The 20,795-nt window shown below is 34.7% G+C and overlaps 4 protein-coding genes and 1 non-coding gene across 5 annotated transcripts; 3 read left to right on the top strand and 2 right to left on the bottom strand.

The window, feature by feature from the left end:
* Window positions 1-261: 261 nt before the first annotated feature.
* LOC120174214 (PITH domain-containing protein At3g04780-like) lies at window positions 262-1,907 on the top strand. Its single transcript, XM_039181143.1, has 7 exons — window positions 262-399; window positions 663-749; window positions 876-999; window positions 1,180-1,228; window positions 1,317-1,374; window positions 1,490-1,536; window positions 1,627-1,907. Exons 1-7 carry the CDS (start codon window positions 358-360, stop codon window positions 1,706-1,708), a joined length of 489 nt encoding a protein of 162 aa, XP_039037074.1. The 5' UTR covers window positions 262-357; the 3' UTR covers window positions 1,709-1,907.
* Window positions 1,733-3,734, bottom strand: LOC120174213 (5'-3' exoribonuclease 4-like). Its single transcript, XM_039181142.1, has 6 exons — window positions 3,414-3,734; window positions 2,737-2,839; window positions 2,577-2,653; window positions 2,307-2,498; window positions 2,032-2,151; window positions 1,733-1,918 (listed from the first exon to the last, which is right to left on the bottom strand). Exons 1-6 carry the CDS (start codon window positions 3,615-3,617, stop codon window positions 1,880-1,882), a joined length of 735 nt encoding a protein of 244 aa, XP_039037073.1. The 5' UTR covers window positions 3,618-3,734; the 3' UTR covers window positions 1,733-1,879.
* Window positions 3,735-8,346: 4,612 nt separating this feature from the next.
* On the top strand, window positions 8,347-9,342 carry LOC120174220 (disease resistance protein SUMM2-like). Its single transcript, XM_039181146.1, has one exon. It carries the CDS (start codon window positions 8,704-8,706, stop codon window positions 9,340-9,342), a length of 639 nt encoding a protein of 212 aa, XP_039037077.1. The 5' UTR covers window positions 8,347-8,703.
* A 3,039-nt stretch (window positions 9,343-12,381) lies between these two features.
* On the bottom strand, window positions 12,382-14,132 carry LOC120174212 (pentatricopeptide repeat-containing protein At1g05600-like). Its single transcript, XM_039181141.1, is given in 3 exon segments — window positions 12,382-12,708; window positions 12,710-13,357; window positions 13,359-14,132. Coding segments are annotated over 3 exon segments (1,497 nt in total). The 5' UTR covers window positions 13,917-14,132; the 3' UTR covers window positions 12,382-12,417.
* Window positions 14,133-19,267: 5,135 nt separating this feature from the next.
* On the top strand, window positions 19,268-19,340 carry TRNAK-CUU. The gene has a single exon. It is a non-coding gene; the product is annotated as a tRNA-Lys (tRNA).
* Window positions 19,341-20,795: the final 1,455 nt, after the last annotated feature.

The following is a 20,795-nucleotide window of genomic DNA, read 5'->3' as shown; positions in this document are numbered from 1 at the left end:
ATGATCTTTGTTTGTTTGGTGTTTGGTGTTTGGTGTTCGGTGAAAAAGGTTGAAGATTGAAGGATAGGGGAAAAGGGGTTGATGATATTTGGTTGGTTTACTTTGTTAAATGAATTCTTTCTTGGTTGGTGGGTACTTGCTTTGCTTGTTTGGCTTGGGCCTTGGGGTTTGGGAATTTGGGTCGGATATAGTGAAGATGTCTAAATAAAAGAGCCTTCTTTCTTCTCTAAAAATTCTCCCTAGAGCTTGACCACTATAAAGATTTGTCTTTAACTTTGTCTCCAATTATTCTCTTGGTGCTTCTTTTTCTTTGTCAAGACAATTTTTATATCAGCAATCTCATTAACCTCTTAGACCATGGCTGTTGCTGAATCAGCTACTGCAATTCAAAGAAACCAAGTGAGTGTTGCAATCTTAAAAGTTTCTGCCTTTATGGATACCCTTTGTTTGGTTTCTGAGAAAACTTGAGAAGTCTGGTCGGAAAGCAAGGAATCTTGACAACTGATTATCTTTTGGATGGTTTTCCTTTTTCTTAGCTTGAAAAGATTCGTTTGTTACTATGTATTATGAAGCTTTTCATAACAGGTGTTTTTTTGGGTGTAATTGTAAGAAAGATTATTTGAAACCTTTAACTTGATTGGGAAACATTTTTTAATGGTTAGGTTGATCTCTTGGACTTCATTGATTGTTCTGGAGTTGAATGCCATAACCAAAGCTCTGGTCACCTTCTGGCCGATGCTCTCAAGCAGGTAACTCTCTTCTAGCAATTCTTGTTTGGTATTGAATTATTTAGGGTTTACTTTATTGTCCAATGTATTTATCTTGTCAAACTTTGTGGGGTTATGAAATAATTTAGTTTGAAGGTCAAGAAATAGGGTTATAGAGAAGATGAAGGCTTGAATCTAGAGAGTGATGCAGACGAACAACTTTTGATATATATCCCTTTCACTCAAGTCGTTAAACTACATTCCATTGTCGTTAAGGGATCCAAAGAGGAAGGTAATGTATCTTTTAACTTGTACATTTATTCATCTGAATATCTGATCATGGATTCGATCTTGTTGAAGCCAAGTTCTATGGCTTATGACGAACACCGGTCCCAAATTGCGCCCTACAAAATTTTCTTTAGAGGTTGTTGATTGTGGTATAGTATTTCACCATGAAGATTGTCTTTTGCAGGTCCTAAGACGGTGAAACTTTTTACAAACAGGGAGCATATGGGGTTTAGGTCATTTCAAGGAATGATCACATTCTCAGAATCGGTTTATTAAATTTAAGAACATTTCATTGATAGTATTTTGTTGTACTTAATGCAGTAATGTCAATGACTTCACTCCAAGCGACGCTGCTGTTTTATCGCTAGATAATCTGAAGGTAGCTCCTCTCTGGCTGTCTTTCCATTGTCAGGAGCTACAATGTCGTAAGGGTATTTTACAAAGTCGTCGTGAATCGATAAATCTTATAACATTCTTTCTCTCTTTTTTTGCAGGGCAAACCTATAGTCGTGAAGTATGTCAAGTTTCAGAATGTTCGTAGGTATGTTTATAGTTTATGCACAAAGTACCGCGTTTAGTTTCATCTTCATCAAGTAAAATAATGTTAATTTTACTTTATCATGTTTATCAGCTTGACGATATTTATCGAGGACAATCAATCGGGTTCCGAAATCACTAAAGTTCAGAAGATCGCTTCATATGGATCAATGTAAGTTCTTAATAATTCTTAATCGCCGTTCTCCGCATTATTTGATGTCATTTTCATCTTTAATGTTGCTGGATAAATTCTAGTTTACTGGTTCCTTCTTAGCATCAACATATTGTTCAAGACATGAACTTGTGCTTTAGTCACATTGTCTTTCTTTTGTATTGTGTTGTCTCTGTCACACCCGAGCTAAGGACAACATGATCAAATCAGCATCCTGATTATGACAAATAAAATGCCTAAATTAGCACTACAACCAAAGTATTTATTAGAGCTGTAAAAAATCAGAAGTACTTTGTACAAGGGGCTAGTTTTGGAATTGACTCTCACCAGACCATACAGACAATGCCGCGTGTTTGGATTAAAGCCATGAAGGTTACGTTGTAACCGAATGTATGACATAATCTTGTGCTCTCCCTCACCGGGAACATTCGCATCAGAAAGAATAACCTTCAAATAATCACCAATGCAGCCCCATAAATAAATTTAGAGACAAAGTATCCAGAAAGTAAAACGTGCATGGGGAAATTATACTGAAAGGATAACTCCATTTTGCAAGGAATCATCCAATCTCTGAAGCCAAAGAAGGATAATGTCCTTCACACCTTTGTATTTCGCCAGCCAGGATTGTGATTCAACCTAGATTGTATATAATACTGAAGAGCTACAGACAACACAGCCATAAATGAAGTGCCAGGAGTAATAACATTTGAGTCACATGCTTCAGGTTTTTCCTTGGGGGACAAAGCCTTCCCCTCAGCCTCGAACTCTTTCCTCAATCTCTCTTCTTCAGCTGCCTATCATGCAATAAACAACCAAGAGAAAAATCAATTAAATCCAACAATTAGGATCCACTAAATAATGCAAAGACTTACTGCCTCAGCAGCATCTTTTGCGGCTCTAAAGCGTCGACTACGTTGCTGGTTCATTTTAGCTCTAGGGGCAACACCATCTACAAAAATTAAATATACAAGATTGAATTAAAGAAACAACTAAATAAGAAAGAAAATGCAATAAAAATGGAATAAATCCTACCGATTGCCATATAGAGAAGCTTTCTAGGACGAACCAATGAGAAGAGATGGTCAATATAGTCGAAGATTGATTTAAATACATCATCATAAGTGGCAGGTGCCGGCTGTATGCAAAATAAATAAAACTAGTGATATCCGTTAAAAATCAGGGCCATACCAGAAATAAAAAGAATATTCCAACTCATGGACCACAAAAAAGGTTGATGCACCAATCATCGAAGACAATGCTTTCAGATCCATGGTAATCCAGATCGTAGTAAGAAAGGAAAGCATATTACAACTTCCTGACACACAAAGAAACACATTCAAGGCAAATGCATTTTCAGCTGCGACCATCAAAATCATACAATAACAATAGTCTGTCAATCCACCACTTGATTACCCGGAAACTTGCTTTCAATAAAAGTTGTATTTTGATACACATTGCAAGAATAGACCACACTTACAAACTTCTTCTTCCTAAAAGCTAACTCTAGCATCATAATTCCCTTCTGAAGCAATGTCAATTTACCCGATAGGCGATTACACTTAGTAAACTAAAACACACTCAAAAAGCACGTTTCCAAACAGCTCGGAACTCAATTTTCATAATGAATTCACTAACAACAAACAATATAAATCAATTAAAATAGTCCAAAGAAAAGGAAATTCTACAGAGGTTTTTTTTCTTCTAAATACCTTGCCCTCGGGATGAAAACAGGGATGAATGATCCCGTTCATATCGAGATAAAGATTATCAAATTCGAAGCCGTTAGGGTTAGGTTTAGAGACATCGATCGGTATTTGATTTCCATTTTCGTCTTTCGTCTCTTCCTCTATTACGTCGACGATCGATTGCGGGTACCGATCAGCTATCCACCTGTAAAACGCCGGTACTCCCATGGCTGCGCAGTGAAGAATTGGCGGTTGCTCCGGTCATCCGAGGTCTCGGGCTTTTCTTTTTCCCCCCTATCGGAAATAGAAATAATTAGAGAATTCGAGATTTGTGTGTGACGGCGAAGTTGTACGGTCTTTAATAGGCATGCATTTTATGAGCGTGGCTTGTAAATGACTAAATTGCCATCCAATATGGTGGGAAGAAACAAGAGGAAGGTGGCATTATTCAATTGGGCCGAAAAGAATATACTTAGTTTTAAAATTTTAAAGGGTAAATTACTCATATAGTCTCTAAACTATAACATATTTTTATTTTAATATCCCTATAATAAAAAAAACAAAATGATCCCTCTGATTAGTATGAAGTTACAAGGTCTTTTTTCATTAAAAAAAGCAAGGAAAGCTGATAGTTAATAAATTTGGCATCATAAAAAATTAATACTTAATTTTTATATTTTAATTTAATTTAATTTTAATTCTAAAAAATAATTTGCGTCATTTAAATATCATATAAATTTAATCCTAATTATATAACACTTTCTCTATTTCTTCTCCCCTCTATTTCTTCAAAAATTCTTATTTTTTTCATAAATCATGACGAATATAAAGTAATATTTGTTTAAAGACTCTCAATCCTTTAATAATAAACACTTATATCTCTGGTATACACAATATTATATTTTAAGGGATAACAATAAATACTTTAATTACTGAAGTGGTTCGAAAACTCTTATCTGTTTCAAATCCTAACCTAAACTGAAAACAAAATTGATATCAAACTATTATTTACTTTATTATCCAGAGATATCGCAGAAGTAAGCTATTTTTCATATTCATTAATGGGTTTTATTTTTATTTAATTTAAGAAAACAATTGCTAAAACATGGGTAATATTGTCGGGTTTGAAATGAACAGTTGATTGGTAAAACACCGTATGTGTATCTTAACAAAATTATACATTAGAGGAGTTTAAAATATAATCGGTTAATATTAAGTTTTTAAAAAAATAATAATCAGTTGTAATAATAAAATTTATCAAATCTATAATTGTCGTAATCGTTCATTAAGCTCGGAACGAGTCTCGACTTATTTGTGAAAAATTCGATTTTGTGAAGAAATGTTTTGGAGTCACCAAAGACCTTTTGAGTTAGGTAAGTCGAATACTTAAAAATTATCTTTTAAAAGAGTTTTTAATAAAAACATCATTTTAAAAGATAAACAAGTTTGCATGTAACCAGAAATTCATTTTTTGAATAAAGTAAAAAAGGGTTTGGGGTCGATTACGCGTGAGGAAGGATAAACATCCTCACAACGCCAAAAATTGGTACCCATCGATTATAAATTGTCTCTAATAGTAGAAATCTAAGAATTCGAATATAAATTTAAGTTATGATCCTATTATTCCAAATTCAATCAGACAATTTTTATTTAACTAAAAATTCTAAGGATAAATAGAAATTATTCTAATATTTCCAATAGAAGAGAAAATAATATCTAAAATACTTTAGAATTAATATTTCTTTTTCCAACTGAAATAAAAAGAATATAATAATTTCTCCCAAAAATTCGAGATTAAATAATTTGATTTTAACAAATATAAAAAAGTCAATTAATCCAAATTACAAATTTAATTAGAAAAGACAAGAGATGTTCAATTATTTAAAAGGATCGAAACCAAATTCCGAATGAAAATTAGACGAATTGTTTCGACAAATAAATAATAGAACATTTACTTTTCCTTTTATTTTTTTTAAGCATATTCAATTTAAGACGAATTGCCTTGCTGATCACCCATTGACCCAGTCTATTATTTATTTAGCCTCGCTCGTGCTCCCTTCTCTTTCTTTATCAACGTGGGATTACTGCTTTATCACTATTAGTCCTGGATATGAATTTTTCCTGCTACTGGTGAGGCTGAATGAAGCCACGTCGGTTTTACAAAGAATATATGGCACTCAATAGATTAGAATCTGCTTCATTCCTTCTTCCGAATGGTCATAAACTAAGTGAAATCTCAGAGTCTGCAAAAGCTTTCCTCAATAGAGTTAGTCATAAAACTTCTAGCGCCGCCTAGACACCGAGGACGTAAGCACATTACCGAACCTCGTTAAAAATTCTTGTGTTCTTTCATTATCTTTGCCCGATTCTTCAATAGTAACAAAGTGTGCCCGTCTTTTAGCATCTAAGCTGAAAGGTAAATGTTCCCCATGGCTACCAAGAACAGATCGATTTCATTCCAGTTCATCCGTATTGTTTTCATCAACATTCTCTTTTTTTTTGCAGTGAGGCAGTTCAATGTCCATGGAAACGACCAAGCATAGGTCGCCTTGAACACGAATGGTGAGAGAATGTTGAGAGTTTGGGCAAATTGTTTCACTCCTCTTTTTCTTTTAGCCAACTAATCCAAGACAGTATTTCATAGGTGTAGATATTGACAAGGCACAATCACCAACATAAAATTCCCAGGAAGCTTCTTCTTGTTTCTCAAAATATATGCAGATAGTGAGCTTTTAAACTTGAGAGATGTCCATCTGATTCCCAGAGTTACATGGATCGAAGTATCAGATTCTTTCCCTCTGTTAATAATGCTTTGGCGTATGGAATGGAATTATATGTATTCCCTAGTTTCTTGATAAATGACTTTATTTCTGTGTGACTTCGGTTGTGACCGGAAGGAACTGAGTGGAGGTCCTTGACAATGATGCATCTGTGTTTTGAAACCATGGAAATTGTCATGTTTGATAATATGTCTTGTTTTAAATCCATTATGAGACTAACTGGACCAGAGACGTGGCCTTGCCCCCCTAAAATGAAAATCTTGTTCTCTAATCCCTTAAGAAATTATGCACTTTTAAATTAGTCCAATGAGAAAATTGCACTTTCCCCCTGACCATTTATAAATTTATTCTGACCCCTTAATAAAAATTCTGGTTTTGTCTCTATATGTCCTCATGCCAGTAAGATCAAAGTAATTTGATGGAATCATACGGATACTTAAATATTAGGGAGAGCATCTGGTTTGATCTTGAAGCAGCAAAGCAAATGGCAACTACTGTAATCATGCTTACATACTTTGTCCTAACGAAAGGAATGAAGTGCTTTAGCTTACCTTAAAGTGCGAGACACAACAAAGTAAATAAATTAAAGTGATATAGGTCCACAGAATAATCATTGATTAAGGCAAAAGAAAGAAACAAAGGAAATTCAAAACTATATTTTCACCAAACAACTTAAACTTAGTTTGGAATATTACATTCTTCCAGAGATTAAACATGAAAGTGTAATTTGTTTATGGTGAGAGAATAATCATGGAAAGTGTTTATTTTTAGTCTCTCATTATATCATTATCTTATCTAAGCTGAAAGGTAAATGTTCCCCATGGCTACCAATAACAGATGTATTTCATTCCACTTCATCCGTATTGTTTTCAATATTCTCTTAGCTTGGCTTGGCTTGAGACATGAATGGTTAGGGAATGTTAAAGATTTTGGGCAAATTGCTTCAATCCTCTCTTGCTTTTGTTGTCCAATAGAGTATTTCATAAGAGTATATATTGACAAGGAACAATCACCAACATAAAAATCCCAAGAAGAATAGCATTATTAAGAGTTTATAATCTTAGCATTGCAGGCTTGCATATAGTATGATTACAGATACAAAAGAGAAGGGTATTATTGAACCGGGTGAGGTAAGGTGATTTTCAAGTTATTTTTTATTTCATTCTTTCTCCATGATGAAGACCATTCTGGTCGAGCTAACGACTGTTAATACATTAACCGGATTGGCATTCTTGGGAACTGAAAATGGTTATAGGCTCATAATTACAATGCTTTCTTTGACGAGTATTTATCAATGCATTCGATGGATTATTTCCATCATGATCCTGAGCCATTTGGTCTGACAGAACTAATTAGTCCAATGAGAAAATTAAAATGGTTATAGGCTCATAATTACAATGCTTTCTTTGACGAGTATTTATCAATGCATTCGATGGATTATTTCCATCATGATCCTGAGCCATTTGGTCTGACAGAACTAATTAGTCCAATGAGAAAATTGTACGTTTCCCCTGAACATTTATAAATTCATTCTGACCCCTTAATAAAAATTCTCGTTTCGTCTCTGTATGTATTCATGCCAGTAAAGGTTATTAGGGGAGAGCGTCTGGTTTGATCTTGAAGCAGCAAAGCAAATGGTAACTACTGTAATCATGCTTTCATGCATACTTTGTCCTAAAGAAAGGAATGAAGTGCTTTAGCTTATCTTGATGCTTGAAGTGTGAGACACAAGAAAGCAAAAAAGTTAAAGTGATATAGGTCCACAGAATAACCATTGATTAAAGCAAAAGAAAGAGACAAACGAAATTCAAAACTACACTTTCACCTAACAACTTGACTTCCATTGATTAAAATGAAGTGTAATTTGTTTATGGTGAGAGAATAATCATGACGAAAGAGTAATCCTGTTTTAGTTTTAATCTCTTATATTATATCATAATCCAATATGAATTAGTTATTTTCCTAAAGAGTTTTTAAGAAGGTTGATGGTATGTTTGATTGCACAAGTAAGTTGAGAAGCAAAGAATATGATCCAAATCTTTGCATGGGGGAGGAGGAAAAGGATGTTCCAATCACTTTCCCCCACTATTTAGCATGAAGGAAGAGATGACAGCTTCCTCAATCCTTTCCCATTTCACTTTGATGTCTTGTCATATTACAACAATTAACTTTTCCAGCAGCTCTTTATTTTCTTTCTCAAAGCTTCTCATTTTGTCATTAACCATTGTTTCTCTTCCCCCCACACCAAACCAAATACACAAAATTTCCCTTTCTCACTTCCAATTCCACACACACACAAAAAAAAACCCATTGTAAGCAGACCTGTCGTTGTTTCCTGTTTTGTCATTTGGCTTATTCCATAGTTGTCTTTCTCTTCTAGCTTAAAGAAGAAGAAAAAATGCAATCTATTGTAAGCAGTGCTGCCAGTACAGTTGCCGAATACACGTTTGGTGTCATCAAACGTGGGATTGGGTACATAATTTATGTTGACAGCAATGTCCAGGGTCTGAAGGAGCAAGTTGGAAAGCTGGAAGATGCTCGAGGAAGAGTGCAGCATTCTGTCGATCGGGGCCATAAGGAATGCAGAGAAGATTGAAGCGGATGTCCTCAAATGGTTGGCCAACGATGATAAGAAGTTGACTGAAAACGTTGAGGAGAAATTGAAGGAAGATGAGGAGAAAGCAAAGAAGAAATGTTTCTTTGCTCTGTGTCCGAATGTCAAGTCTCGCTACCTAGTCAGCAAGAAAGCGGTGGACGAGGCGCATGCTATCAGTGAACTCCTGGAACAAGGGAAATTCGACAAAGTTTCGTATTCTCCTCCCATAGAGGGGGTAGTGACCAAAGGTTACAAGGCCTTTGAATCGAGAACAACAGCCTTGAAGGAGATTATGGAGGCCTTAAAGGAATCAAGTGTTCGGATTGTTGGAATACACGGGATGGCTGGCGTAGGCAAGACCACGCTTGCCAAAGAAGTTGCTGCCAGAGTGAAGGAGGAGCACTTGTTCGACGAAGTTGCAATGACCATCGTCACTCATAATCCAGACATAAGAAAAATTCAAGGAGAAATTGCTGACATGTTAGGCCTGCATGATGATAGAACTATATTTGTTTATATTGGAAGATGCTATTATATATTATTTGATAAATTATATTTACTTCTTCTCACTTATTAATCATTACAGAATGGTATGAAAGAAGAATACAACTCTGAAGAAGATCAAAACGTAAACGATCCTTCATCTTCTAAAACATAGTTAACCCTAAATTCATTTTAGCGTATCATTGTTATCAACTCTTCCTTCACTAAGATTATTATTGGTGATCATGATAGAGTGACATGACAGAAGAATATGAGATATCTGATGAAGATCAAAGCAATCCTTTAACTTCTAGCATCCAAGTAAGCGAAAATTCATTTTAATATACTATTATTCTTCTCTTTCATGATTAATATTAATATTTTGTGAGAATGTTTGTATGTAGAATCACTTACCTTAAATAAGATAGTTTCATATGCTATACTTATTCACTAAAGTACTTCTTCAACCTCTAATACCCAATGACTTGAACCAAGTAAGCCATATATACATATAATGCAAATGGTATTTCTTACCTTCAATGAGATAGTTTCATATGCTATACTTTTTTTTTTGAATTGAAGGATGAGATGACTTTTGAAAGGGTGGATTTTCATGGGTTGTGAAATTGAAGATCCAAGAAATACTAAAGAAAATTAAGGTAATCCTTATCAACTTTTTGAGTTAACTCAATATTTTACTTATATGGTCAAAATAACTCTCTACACTTTCATTTTGGCTCAAATGTTTCAGGCCCTAAAAGTTCCTTTCATAGAAGAATAGTCACTGTGGTGATTTCCCCCCCCCCCCTCAGTCTTAATATATCTAACAGTGATTCTTTAAAGAGTGGTAACTATTTTTTTTATTACCCTTTAATTTTTATTTGTATGGTAATTATTTCTTATTACCCCTTAAATTTTACTTGTTTCACCTAATGTAATGTTTGGTTGTTTTAATGAAGTATGATGATTTAGAAGCTATACATTTCTTATTTCTAAGTTTTGACAGTTAATTTGCTGCAGGACATTAATGAGATTGGTAGAGATGATTAGCTTAAGCCTAAAGTTTGGCAGTGAATGCCAATGCTGCCTTCCTACTCTTCTCATATGCTGTGATGCGTTGCTTGGATCCCCTTTTTTGCCTTGATTAAAAATGCTGATCGGCTTGATGGCTTTCGAGTAATGAATCAGTGTTCGAAGGTGAAATGATGGAGTGTTAAAAGGTGATCCCTTCACTAGATTAAAGCTTTTGACGATGGGATTGTTTTATATTAGCCAGTGTGTGGTAAAACCAGAGATTTTCTTTTCTTGTCAGATGTCAGGTTAAACAACCTATTTCAGGTCTGCTTTGCTTACGTGTGCTGATCCTGGTGTAATGGATACAAATACTGCTAAGTTCAAGCAATTACAACCGGAATGAAACAATCAAGTTTGTTTGATTATTGTATTCAATTTGGTTATTACAATCAGCAAGTGTTTGAAATATTGTTGGTGTAAATATCATTTGAAATACATACTAGACCAATAATTTTAAGGGTAAACTACACGTTTAGTACTTAAATTATGAAACTTGGATGTATATCAATACTTTTTTATTAATCACTGAGATCGCTTAATGAAATTTATGAAACTTGGAAAATTATATTGTTCAATTAATAATATTTTTTTATTTTTAAATGTAATAATTAAATTAATAAAAATTATAAATATAAGAGACTGAAAAATTATTCTGCTATTTTCTTATATTTGTTAAAGTTAATAAACAATAATAAAATTAAATAGAAATTAAAAGAGGATCAAAATTTTCAAATAAATATAATATAAATATTTAATTTTAATAAAAGTAAATAAAAAAATAAATTTCAAATTTGAAAATAATAAAGAAAAGACTGCTCCATTTAAATCTAATACAAATATAGATACTAATAACACAAAAGAGTTAATTTTTTTATATAAAAAAATAGGGTTACACAATTGAGGATTGATGAGAGTGAAATATGAAAAGACAGTGGGATCCAGTGAAGAGGGGACAGAGGGGATTGGAAAAGGAGAAGGATGGATTGAATCGATGGATGAGTGTGGTCGTGGGTTCAAGCCCCACGATGGCGTCCTTTTCTTCAAGTTTTGTCACACAGAACTCGTGTATGTAGTTTGTTTCAGTACCAGAACTGGATGAGTTGTTTCACTTGATTCTACTTTTTGCAAATGCACGCTACTCATCTACACCCTTCCTCCATCTTAGCCCCATTAACTCAAATTTACACATGATCAATGAAAAGCTCCGTTTCCCATCAATTCCATTTGCAATAACAACTGGCCAGGGAAGGTGAAGTTTCTATACTGTAATCAAGGCTCTGTTCGAATTCTTGGGCCATATCATTCGAAAATAACACAAGGAAGTTGACTTAAGAGAAGTGTGTAAACATACTCCATTTGGATCTGATTTCTTATACATAATTTATATAGCACAAATTGTTTGTAGCATTCAAGTTTTGTTTATAAAATGGGTATGCCCAAAAACGAAATTGTTTGTCAAGTTTAGTAGTACGCTTACAAGGTAGTATTTGTACATAATTTTTCCTTAGTCTATTGATAACGCACATAGATCTTACAGACGCTGCTCGAAATCGGATCCTATAGGAAAAAACTACATAGCGTATTCAATTCAACAAGACTAACACTGCTTTTTCCCCCATTGAATGTAAGTGCCAGAAGAAGAGAACCGCATATAAGTTAAGTCTGAGACTTTAAGATATGTTGCTCTTTGAAGAAGTCAGCCGACAACTTCAGTAAAACATCCTTGCTATATATAAGGAAAATGAAAGGCTGTGGACAGTTCAAGAATTACTTTTAATTTTATAAAAACGAAAAGACGCAATCAAAAGTTTTATACAATGTGAATAGATTCTCCGGTGATTACAAGGTGATATATGCTCAGAATCTTTCTTAATCATTAACAACGTACACATATCCTACAGATGCAACTGCTCGAACCCAAAATCTCTGAAAAACAATACTCTCTTTGATCACTTGACCACTCGATGTGATTTTAAATAAAACAACTAAAAATAATTGAAGAATTGAAGACTGTGATTTTCAAGTAAAAGGATAAAAGCCAAGTTATTGCTGAAATTTTAGCTTAGGAATGGAGATAACAAATATATTGATAGGGTTAGAATGAGCTCATACTAAACATCTCTATGTCACTCATTTTACAACACACAGATGCAACCAATGAGTTCCATATTGAAAGGTCCGGCAGCATTCCCTGACTTACCATCTCTTCTAGCCACATCACTGCTTCATATTGCCTACCTATTAAGCAAAGCCCTTTTATAAGTCCTTTATAAGTTTCGGCAACCGGCCGATGTGATTTGATCAGCATCTCCTCCAAAACCCGACTTGCTTCGACATATTTACCTTCTTTGCACAACCCATTAACCAAAATGCTATAGGTTTCTTTTGTTGGCTACACAACCGACCTGCTTGGACATCTTCTTCAAATATCCAATGGCTAATTCCGAATCCCCTGCATTACAAAGACATTTCAATATGGTGTTATACAATCCGACACTCGGAACACAAGTTCCTTCCTTGATATCCTCTTCGATTACTTTGATTACTTCACTAACTCTCCCTTTCTTACTCAAAGCTTCTGCCTTTGCTTCGTACATCGGCAACGATGGGAAGAACCCTCTCTTACGCATTTCATCGAGAACTTTATCACCCTCATCGACTCTACCTTCATTATATAAATCAATGGCCATAGCAATATAGCTATCCATACTAGGAACTCCACCTCTTATTAAAGCTTCATTAATCAAGCGTTTAGTAGCTTCTGAAGCTTCCCCATCTCTGCATTGACTTAAATCAAGTCGTTGTCGACGACTCTTCGGAGCTTTTAAACCCTTCCTCAAAACCTTCCCAAGAATTTCTAAAGCTTCTTCAACCTTCCCGTCATCGCACAAAGCATCCAATAAAATCCGATAAATGACAATATCTTCACCACTACCCTTTTGGGAAATCCTCCAAAACATTGAATATAACAAATGGATAGCTTCCTCTAACCTCCCATCATCACATAAACCCTTCATTAAAATCCTGTAACTTTCCTCTATCAGGGTAACAACCTTGAAAATCCATTTCTTGGAAAATATTCAAGGCAAGATCGGATTTTTTGAATCGACAAAGCCCTTCCATTAACAAATTCAATGATCTCACCCTAGATTTCACTTCCAACCTCCAACAATTGTCCGAAAAGAGTTGATAAGCAGCTTTGAAATTAGACTCTTTCAGCACTATCCCCAAAATGGTATTAAAAGATTCAGTAAAATTGACACAATTGAATTGAGGAATGCTGTTAAAGAGATTCGAAGCCTCATTTACCATTCCAGCACTTGCAAAAGTTCTGATAGCACCAACAAAAACTGAATCTTTGCACTCACAGGAATCGTCTTTCATTTGATCGATCACTTGTTTCATCTCCAGAATTCGACCGGAGTTGCCAAGAATGTTGATCATGGTAGCATAAACGGAACCATTGTGACGATAGTTGGGGTATTTTTGGTGGGCTTGATTGAAGATTTGGAGCGCAGTTAATGGGTTCTTTTGGGTTGATATAATTTGAGAGAGATGCGTTGGGGTTAAAATTCTAGGCCATCTGATTCCCATCGCCAGCACAACTATCTTCAACGTTGTTTTTGCAGTTCAAAGTTTGCAATTTGAGTCTTTTTATATCAGTCAGACGTTTAACCAAACAGCTGGAGGGCTTTCCGTGTATTTCATTTGCTTTCACCTCACCCTGAGGAGCTCGCCCTATAACTCCGGCCGGAGCTTCAGAAATCGGAAAACGCCGGTGTGAGTGTGGTGGTTGGCACTTGGCAGACCTCAAAATCAATCAGATTTCAAAGAAAGAGTCCGAATATTTGAAGCCTAAATAACCCGACTACCATTAACGTTTGCTCAAACATACGAATAAATGCCATAAATGAGTTACTTCGTGCTCTCAAAATTGAACCAAAATGAATCAAACATCGGTTGAGTCCGGGAGAAATTTTGATATCCACACTTTTAGATAAAATCGAAAAACATTTCAAATACTGGTGACATGAAAGAAACAAGAGTAAATTACGCATTTAGTAAACTATCAATTTTGATCTATTTTAGTATCTAAACTTTCAATTTTTTCAAAACCATACTTAACATTTAGTTTTTATTTTATTTTAGTATCCGACCGTTAAAAACATAACAAACGGGCTCGCCAGTCGCCCTGCCTACAGCCATCGGTCGCGTATCAGCCGACCGATGAAGTCAAAACTTTCCATCCCGCACCTTTTCGACCCATGAACGTGATTCCAACCTCTGTTTCACCAGAAAATGCATCAATCTCCCCAAATCGATGATTGACTCTTCAAATTCTTCATCCTCTGATCTCCTTTGTCAATCTTCTGATGGACCTGAAACTTGACTATGTTGGTTGACTTATCATTCTCTCGTGGTCCGTCGTTCGGGTTAGTCGTCTGTCTACTAGAGCTATGCCCCGTCAGCCCGTCCGTAAAGTTTTTAACAGCTGGGTACTAAAATGAAATAAAAACTAAACTGATACATTTATCACAAGATTCACATCAAAGGAAGATGGACTAGCGCTTCCAATTGATCCACACGAACAAACCTTGGAAAAGAATAATATCAGAATAGCAGACTTGCAACTGCTTTTTGAATAGGATCCTAATTGTATTCGGTCGACATGTCTTCTAGAGATATGACCGACTATCTCTTAGCTTTCCAACGATTCTTGAATCGCATCAATCCAATATCGAGAATTCAAGATATTCCCATTTTAGTGAACGCGAGCAGAAATCCCTATACAGGATTAATACGAATTTTTAATATTATATTTTGAATAGTTTAAGTCAAGATTATAAAGGTAATTTGCTTGTAATGAAAAAACTCTAGCAGTCCCCATCTTATTCTCCACATCGCCACCTTCTAGAAGATCAATCTGGATCATTCATCACATCCAACGGTTCAGGAACAAGTCATGCATTCAAACTCCTAGTTTTCATCACCACCATCGGATCAAACACTACATTAAGGGTCCATATCGATGCAGCCCACATCATTTGGATTAGGATAGAATTTATTTATTATTTTATTGTTATTTTATTTCTTAATCATGTTAGGACCAAGACTCATTTTTCCTATATAAAGGATGCTCCTCCCACCATTGTAATCAAGTTTTATTCTTTTCAATACAACGTGGAACATTTTGTTCCTTTGAAGCTTCTTTTCTTTTAAGTTATTGAGAGTTCAGGTTCACAGGACACTTATCCATCTATCTTTCCTCAAATCTATCTTCACCTTCATCACCCCTTTTCCATCTTATTAATAATTTAACATATTACTTATTATCTATTAGTAAATTAATAATTATTATTTTGATTTTCTTTTCTATTTTGGAATGAAATAGTTTTTAAGCTAACTACTACAAATTTATATAAAAAATAACAAATTGTTCGCAAACTTATAGAGTCAAGTTAGAATTTGCTCAACTCAATTTGTTAAAGTCTTGAGTCTAGCTCGAGTTTGATTTGAATCAACCCGGATCAAACATTGAACGAGTTTTAACTGAGTCGAGTTTGAGTTTGATTCGAATCAACTTGGATCGAATAGATAATAAACACATTCCAAAATAGAAAAGAAAAGCAAATTAATCAATATTCAATAAACGCATCATATTTTAACTTTATATTCGATTTATGATTTTCACCATTTACGACATCGTGTAAGCAATACAATATCAATTTTGGGCGTTGTGGGGGTGTTAATCATTCCCCACGCGTAACCGACTCCCGGACCCTTTAAATCAAATCTTTGGTAAACGCAGATCACTTGTCTTAAAAACAATTTTTCTTAAAATTGTTTTAAAAAGATGTTTTTGGGTATTCAACCTACCTAACATAAAGGTCGATGGTGACTCCCTTTCAATTTAATTCCAAATTAATTTCAAATCACCAAGTTTTCCAAAAATTAAAGTCATAACTGTTTTTTAAAACAATAAATAATTGTTTCACCCAAAAAAATGGTTATGACAAATATCATTCATATATATATATATATATATATATATAAAATCAGTACGGCTATTTATATGTTGATTAACTAAATAAATATTTTATTACAATGGATAGCATATCACATGAATTTATTATTGGTAATGTCAATGTGTGATAGCAAGTTAAAGGATACGAGATTCTGAGATATATCTTTTTCCCTATTCTTCCACTTTGTGATATCTTGAGAATTCTAAGAAATTGTATTTATTGTAATTTTTGTTGGTAATAAAGTTATTATTCGTTGGTGGTATTCGAGTAGCAGACAATATTTTATTGAACCTTGTAAATTTTGCTTCATTCTTGTTTCAATATTTAATATTTTGACGGGTTTATCCGCTGATAATTTTAATCTTATTGTTTGAAATTAATTTTGAAACTACATTCATATTAGTCATGTTAACAAAGAATCCGAGAACACATTGAAAGTTTTTTTCTACAAACTAAACAAATCTAACAAATGCCTAGATGCCAAATCAGTACATTTTGCCGATAGTTTAGTGATATCTGGTGTAGGTTACCCTACTTTAGAAAATAAACATTTTAACTAAATCAAAGCAGAGGAATATATTGAGATTTGAATGGGAGTAGGAGAGTAAATACCTTTTCAACCAAGAAAAGATGTGAGGAGTCAAGTTGTCCATTGTTAGTGGTGATAAGCTACCAAACATCTTCATTTTCCCACACTCGTATGCTGCCAACTCTTTTAACATAGGCCACTTTTTGGTATGCTTACCTGCTATAACACTCGAGCTCCGGTACACTCCAAAGGCGCAGGGGAGGATAGCTGATCGAACTCGAAGGTGAGAGTCGTTTCTGAATCCGATCCCTCTTCGAGTTCGGAAACAATATCCTCCACTGCGCAGCAAGCTATTGCTACATCACTAAGTCGTGGGAGGTCTCTGGCTAGCTACTGAGGCTGGAAATACATTCTCCAGGCTCCAACACTCCTGAACCCATTTTAAACGTAGATTTTCAATTGAAAGAAATCTCTTTAGGATCGTTTTTCCAAATATATTTTACGTCTGGTAATGGCTCGATATCGAAGTCTCTTAGTTGAGCGGTTACGTGTAAAGTTGTTCCTTTAAGGTTAGAGTTTGCAACCTTTGAAGCGTTTACAGAGATATATATATACATGGGTGGATAGAACTTTAGTCACTGAACCTCAGGAAGCTAACATCGCATTGGATGTCTAAAATTAACATAGCTGAAAGCATCTAATGGCTCCGTTAAAGCCTTCACATGATATATACATTGTGGCTGGATTGGGTCTCTCGATGCTTTTGTTTATATTATTAAAGAAAAAACCAGAATTCAGACAAATGGCCCGTCTAGCTCAGTCGGTAGAGTGCAAGGTTCTTAACCTTGTGGTCGTGGGTTTGAGTCCTATGGTGGGCGTCTTTCTCTTCAAGTTTTGTCACACATAACTCAAACCCTTTGATGTATACCATTTATGATAAATGTGGAAGCCATCTGCAAATGCACACTACTCATCTACAGCCTTCTTCCATCATCTTAGCCCCATTAACTCAAATTTACACATGATCAATGAAAAGCTCCATTTCCCATCAATTCCATTTGCAATAACAACTGGCCAGGGAAGGTGAAGTTTCTATACTGTAATCAAGGCTCTGTTCGAATTCACTGGCCAGGGAAGGTGAAGTTTATACTGTAATCAAGGCTCTGTTCGAATTCTTGGGCCATATCATTCGAAAATACACAAGGAAGTTGACTTAAGAGATGTATGTAAACATACTCCATTTGGATCTAATTTCTTATACATAATTTATACTGGCCAGGGAAGGTGAAGTTTATACTGTAATCAAGGCTCTGTTCGAATTCTTGGGCCATATCATTCGAAAATACACAAGGAAGTTGACTTAAGAGATGTTGTAAACATACTCCATTTGGATCTAATTTCTTATACATAATTTATAGCACAAATTGTTTGTAGTATTCAAGTTTTGTTTATAAAATGGGTATACCCAAAAACGAAATAGTTTGTCAAGTTTAGTAGTATGCTACAAGGTATATTTGTACATAATTTTTCCTAGTCTATTGATAATGCACATATATCTTACAGACGCTGCTCGAAATCGGCTAGGAAAAAAACTACAATACTATTATTCTTCTCTCTTTCATGATTAATATTAATATTTGTGAGAATGTTTGTATGTAGAATCGCTTACCTTAAATAAGATAGTTCATATGCTATACTTATTCACTAAAGTACTTCTCAACTTCTAATACCCAATGACTTGAACAAAGTAAGCCTATATACATATAATGCAAATGGTATTTCTTACCTTCAATGAGATAGTTTCATATGCTATACTTTTTTTTTTTTGAATTGAAGGATGAGATGACTTTTGAAAGGGTGGATTTTCATGGATTGTGAAATTGAAGATCCAAGAAATACTAAAGAAAATTAAGGTAATCCTTATAAACTTTTTTAGTTAACTCAATATTTTACTTATATGATCAAAATAACTCTTACACTTTCATTTTGACTCAAATGTTTCAGGCCCTAAAAGTTCCTTTCATAGAAGCATAGTCACTGTTGTGATTTCCTCCCTCAGTGTCAGTATATCTAACAGTGATTCTTTAAAGAGTGGTAACTATTTTTATTACCCTTTAATTTTTATTTGTATGGTAATTATTTCTTATTACCCCTTAAATTATACTTGTTCACCTAATGTAATGTTTGGTTGCTTTAATGAAGTGTGATGATTTAGAAGCTATTCATTTCTTATTTCTAAGTTTTGACAGTTAATAATTTGCTGCAGGACATTAATGAAAGCATCCAATGGCTCCGTTAAAGCCTTCACATGCTATACGTTGTGGCTGGATTGGGTCTCTCGATGCTATTTTTTAGATTATTAAATAAAAAAACCGGAACATAGACAAATGGCCCGTCTAGCTCAGTTGGTAGAGCGCAAGGCTCTTAACCTTGTGGTCGTGGGTTCGAGCCCCACGGTGGGCGTCCGTTTTTCAAGTTTTTTTTCACACAGAACTCGTATGTACTTTGATTCAGTACCAGAACTGGATGAGTTGTTTCACTTGATTCTACTTTTTGAATAAGAAAAAAGAGTAGGTGGTTTGATGTCGTGCATGATCATTACTTTCTTTTCTTTTTGGTTCTTCCAAAAAAAAAGAAAAGGAAAACTCAAACGCTTTGATGTATACCATTTATGGTAAATGTGGAAGCCAGCCAGGTATGCTGAATCCCATCTGCAAATGCACACTACTCATCTACAGCCTTCTTCCATCATCTTAGCCCCATTAACTCAAATTTACACATGATCAATGAAAAGCTCCATTTACCATCAATTCCATTTGCAATAACAACTGGCCAGGGAAGGTGAAGTTTCTATACTGTAATCAAGGCTCTGTTCGAATTCTTGGGCCATATCATTCGAAAATAACACAAGGAAGTTGACTTAAGAGAAGTGTGTAAACATACTCCATTTGGATCTGATTTCTTATACATAATTTATATAGCACAAATTGTTTGTAGTATTCAAGTTTTGTTTATAAAATGGGTATGCCCAAAAACGAAATTGTTTGTCAAGTTTAGTACGCTTACAAGGTAGTATTTGTACATAATTTTTCTTAGTCTATTGATAACGCACATAGATCTTGCTGAAAAAAATTGAAGAATTGAAGACTGGGATTTTCAAGTAAAAGATAAAAGCCAAGTTATTGCTTGACAATGGAGGATTTGATCCGCGATATCACATTTTTTCTCATGTAAATGTCCAGTGTATGCATGTTGCTTTCTTGTTTAGAATAGTTTCATGTGAATTTGGCAGGGATTACTGCATTTGAGATGGAATACATGCATTGGATCGAAGAGCAAAGTAGACAGATTTGTGATCTTAGAACCGCTCTCCAGGCGCACATTTCCGATATAGAGCTCCGTATACTGGTAGAAAGTGGCTTGAACCTCTACTGCTATCTGTTCCGCATACGGCGTGGAGAAGACATGGCACGAGCAACAAAGAAATTAGTGGAGGTTGAAGCATGCTTTAGAAGAGTAGAAATGGAAAGCCAGTTCACTGCAACTCCAAGAGCTCGTGTTGTCTTTGTACCTTGCAAACAACTTTGTTCATGCAAATCTTGTGCAGCTTTGTTCGTTCATACTTGAACCGTTAGATTGGAGACGGTGGCCGGCGGTGGTTATAACAACGATTGACGTGATAATCGGGGTTTGAGTTCTCTCAGGTTGAGGAGATAAAATGGAGAGAAATGGGAGGAGGAGGAACAAGAAAAAAAAGAAGGAAAATAAATAAATAAATAAATGAAAATAAATATAGTTTTTTATTTAGACCATAAAGAAATCATTTTAGTCTAAATTTGATTTTTTAAAAATCCAAGACTACATCATTTTGGTATAACTTGTCATGTCATAGTACCGTTCATTATTTAATGACAGAGT

The sequence above is a fragment of the Hibiscus syriacus genome, unplaced genomic scaffold (assembly GCF_006381635.1).
Source record: "Hibiscus syriacus cultivar Baekdansim isolate YM2019G1 unplaced genomic scaffold, ASM638163v2 tig00112043_pilon, whole genome shotgun sequence".
Classification (NCBI taxonomy): Eukaryota; Viridiplantae; Streptophyta; class Magnoliopsida; order Malvales; family Malvaceae; genus Hibiscus; species Hibiscus syriacus.
Note: the sequence above shows the minus strand (reverse complement) of the source record. Positions and strands in the feature narration are given on the sequence as shown.

Excerpts from the sequence above, each read along its gene's own strand:
- LOC120174220 (XM_039181146.1), top strand. The coding sequence starts at position 8,704 with ATGCTCGAGGAAGAGTGCAGCATTCTGTCGATCGGGGCCATAAGGAAT.
- LOC120174214 (XM_039181143.1), top strand. The coding sequence starts at position 358 with ATGGCTGTTGCTGAATCAGCTACTGCAATTCAAAGAAACCAA. Across the intron at positions 750-875 it reads TGGCCGATGCTCTCAAGCAG|GGTTATAGAGAAGATGAAGG; the intron begins GTAACTCTCTTC and ends GTCAAGAAATAG. Across the intron at positions 1,537-1,626 it reads AAGTTTCAGAATGTTCGTAG|CTTGACGATATTTATCGAGG; the intron begins GTATGTTTATAG and ends CATGTTTATCAG.
- LOC120174213 (XM_039181142.1), bottom strand. The coding sequence starts at position 3,617 with ATGGGAGTACCGGCGTTTTACAGGTGGATAGCTGATCGGTACCCGCAA. Across the intron at positions 2,654-2,736 it reads GCTTCTCTATATGGCAATCG|ATGGTGTTGCCCCTAGAGCT; the intron begins GTAGGATTTATT and ends TAATTTTTGTAG. Across the intron at positions 2,152-2,306 it reads CTGGCTGGCGAAATACAAAG|GTTATTCTTTCTGATGCGAA; the intron begins GTGTGAAGGACA and ends GATTATTTGAAG.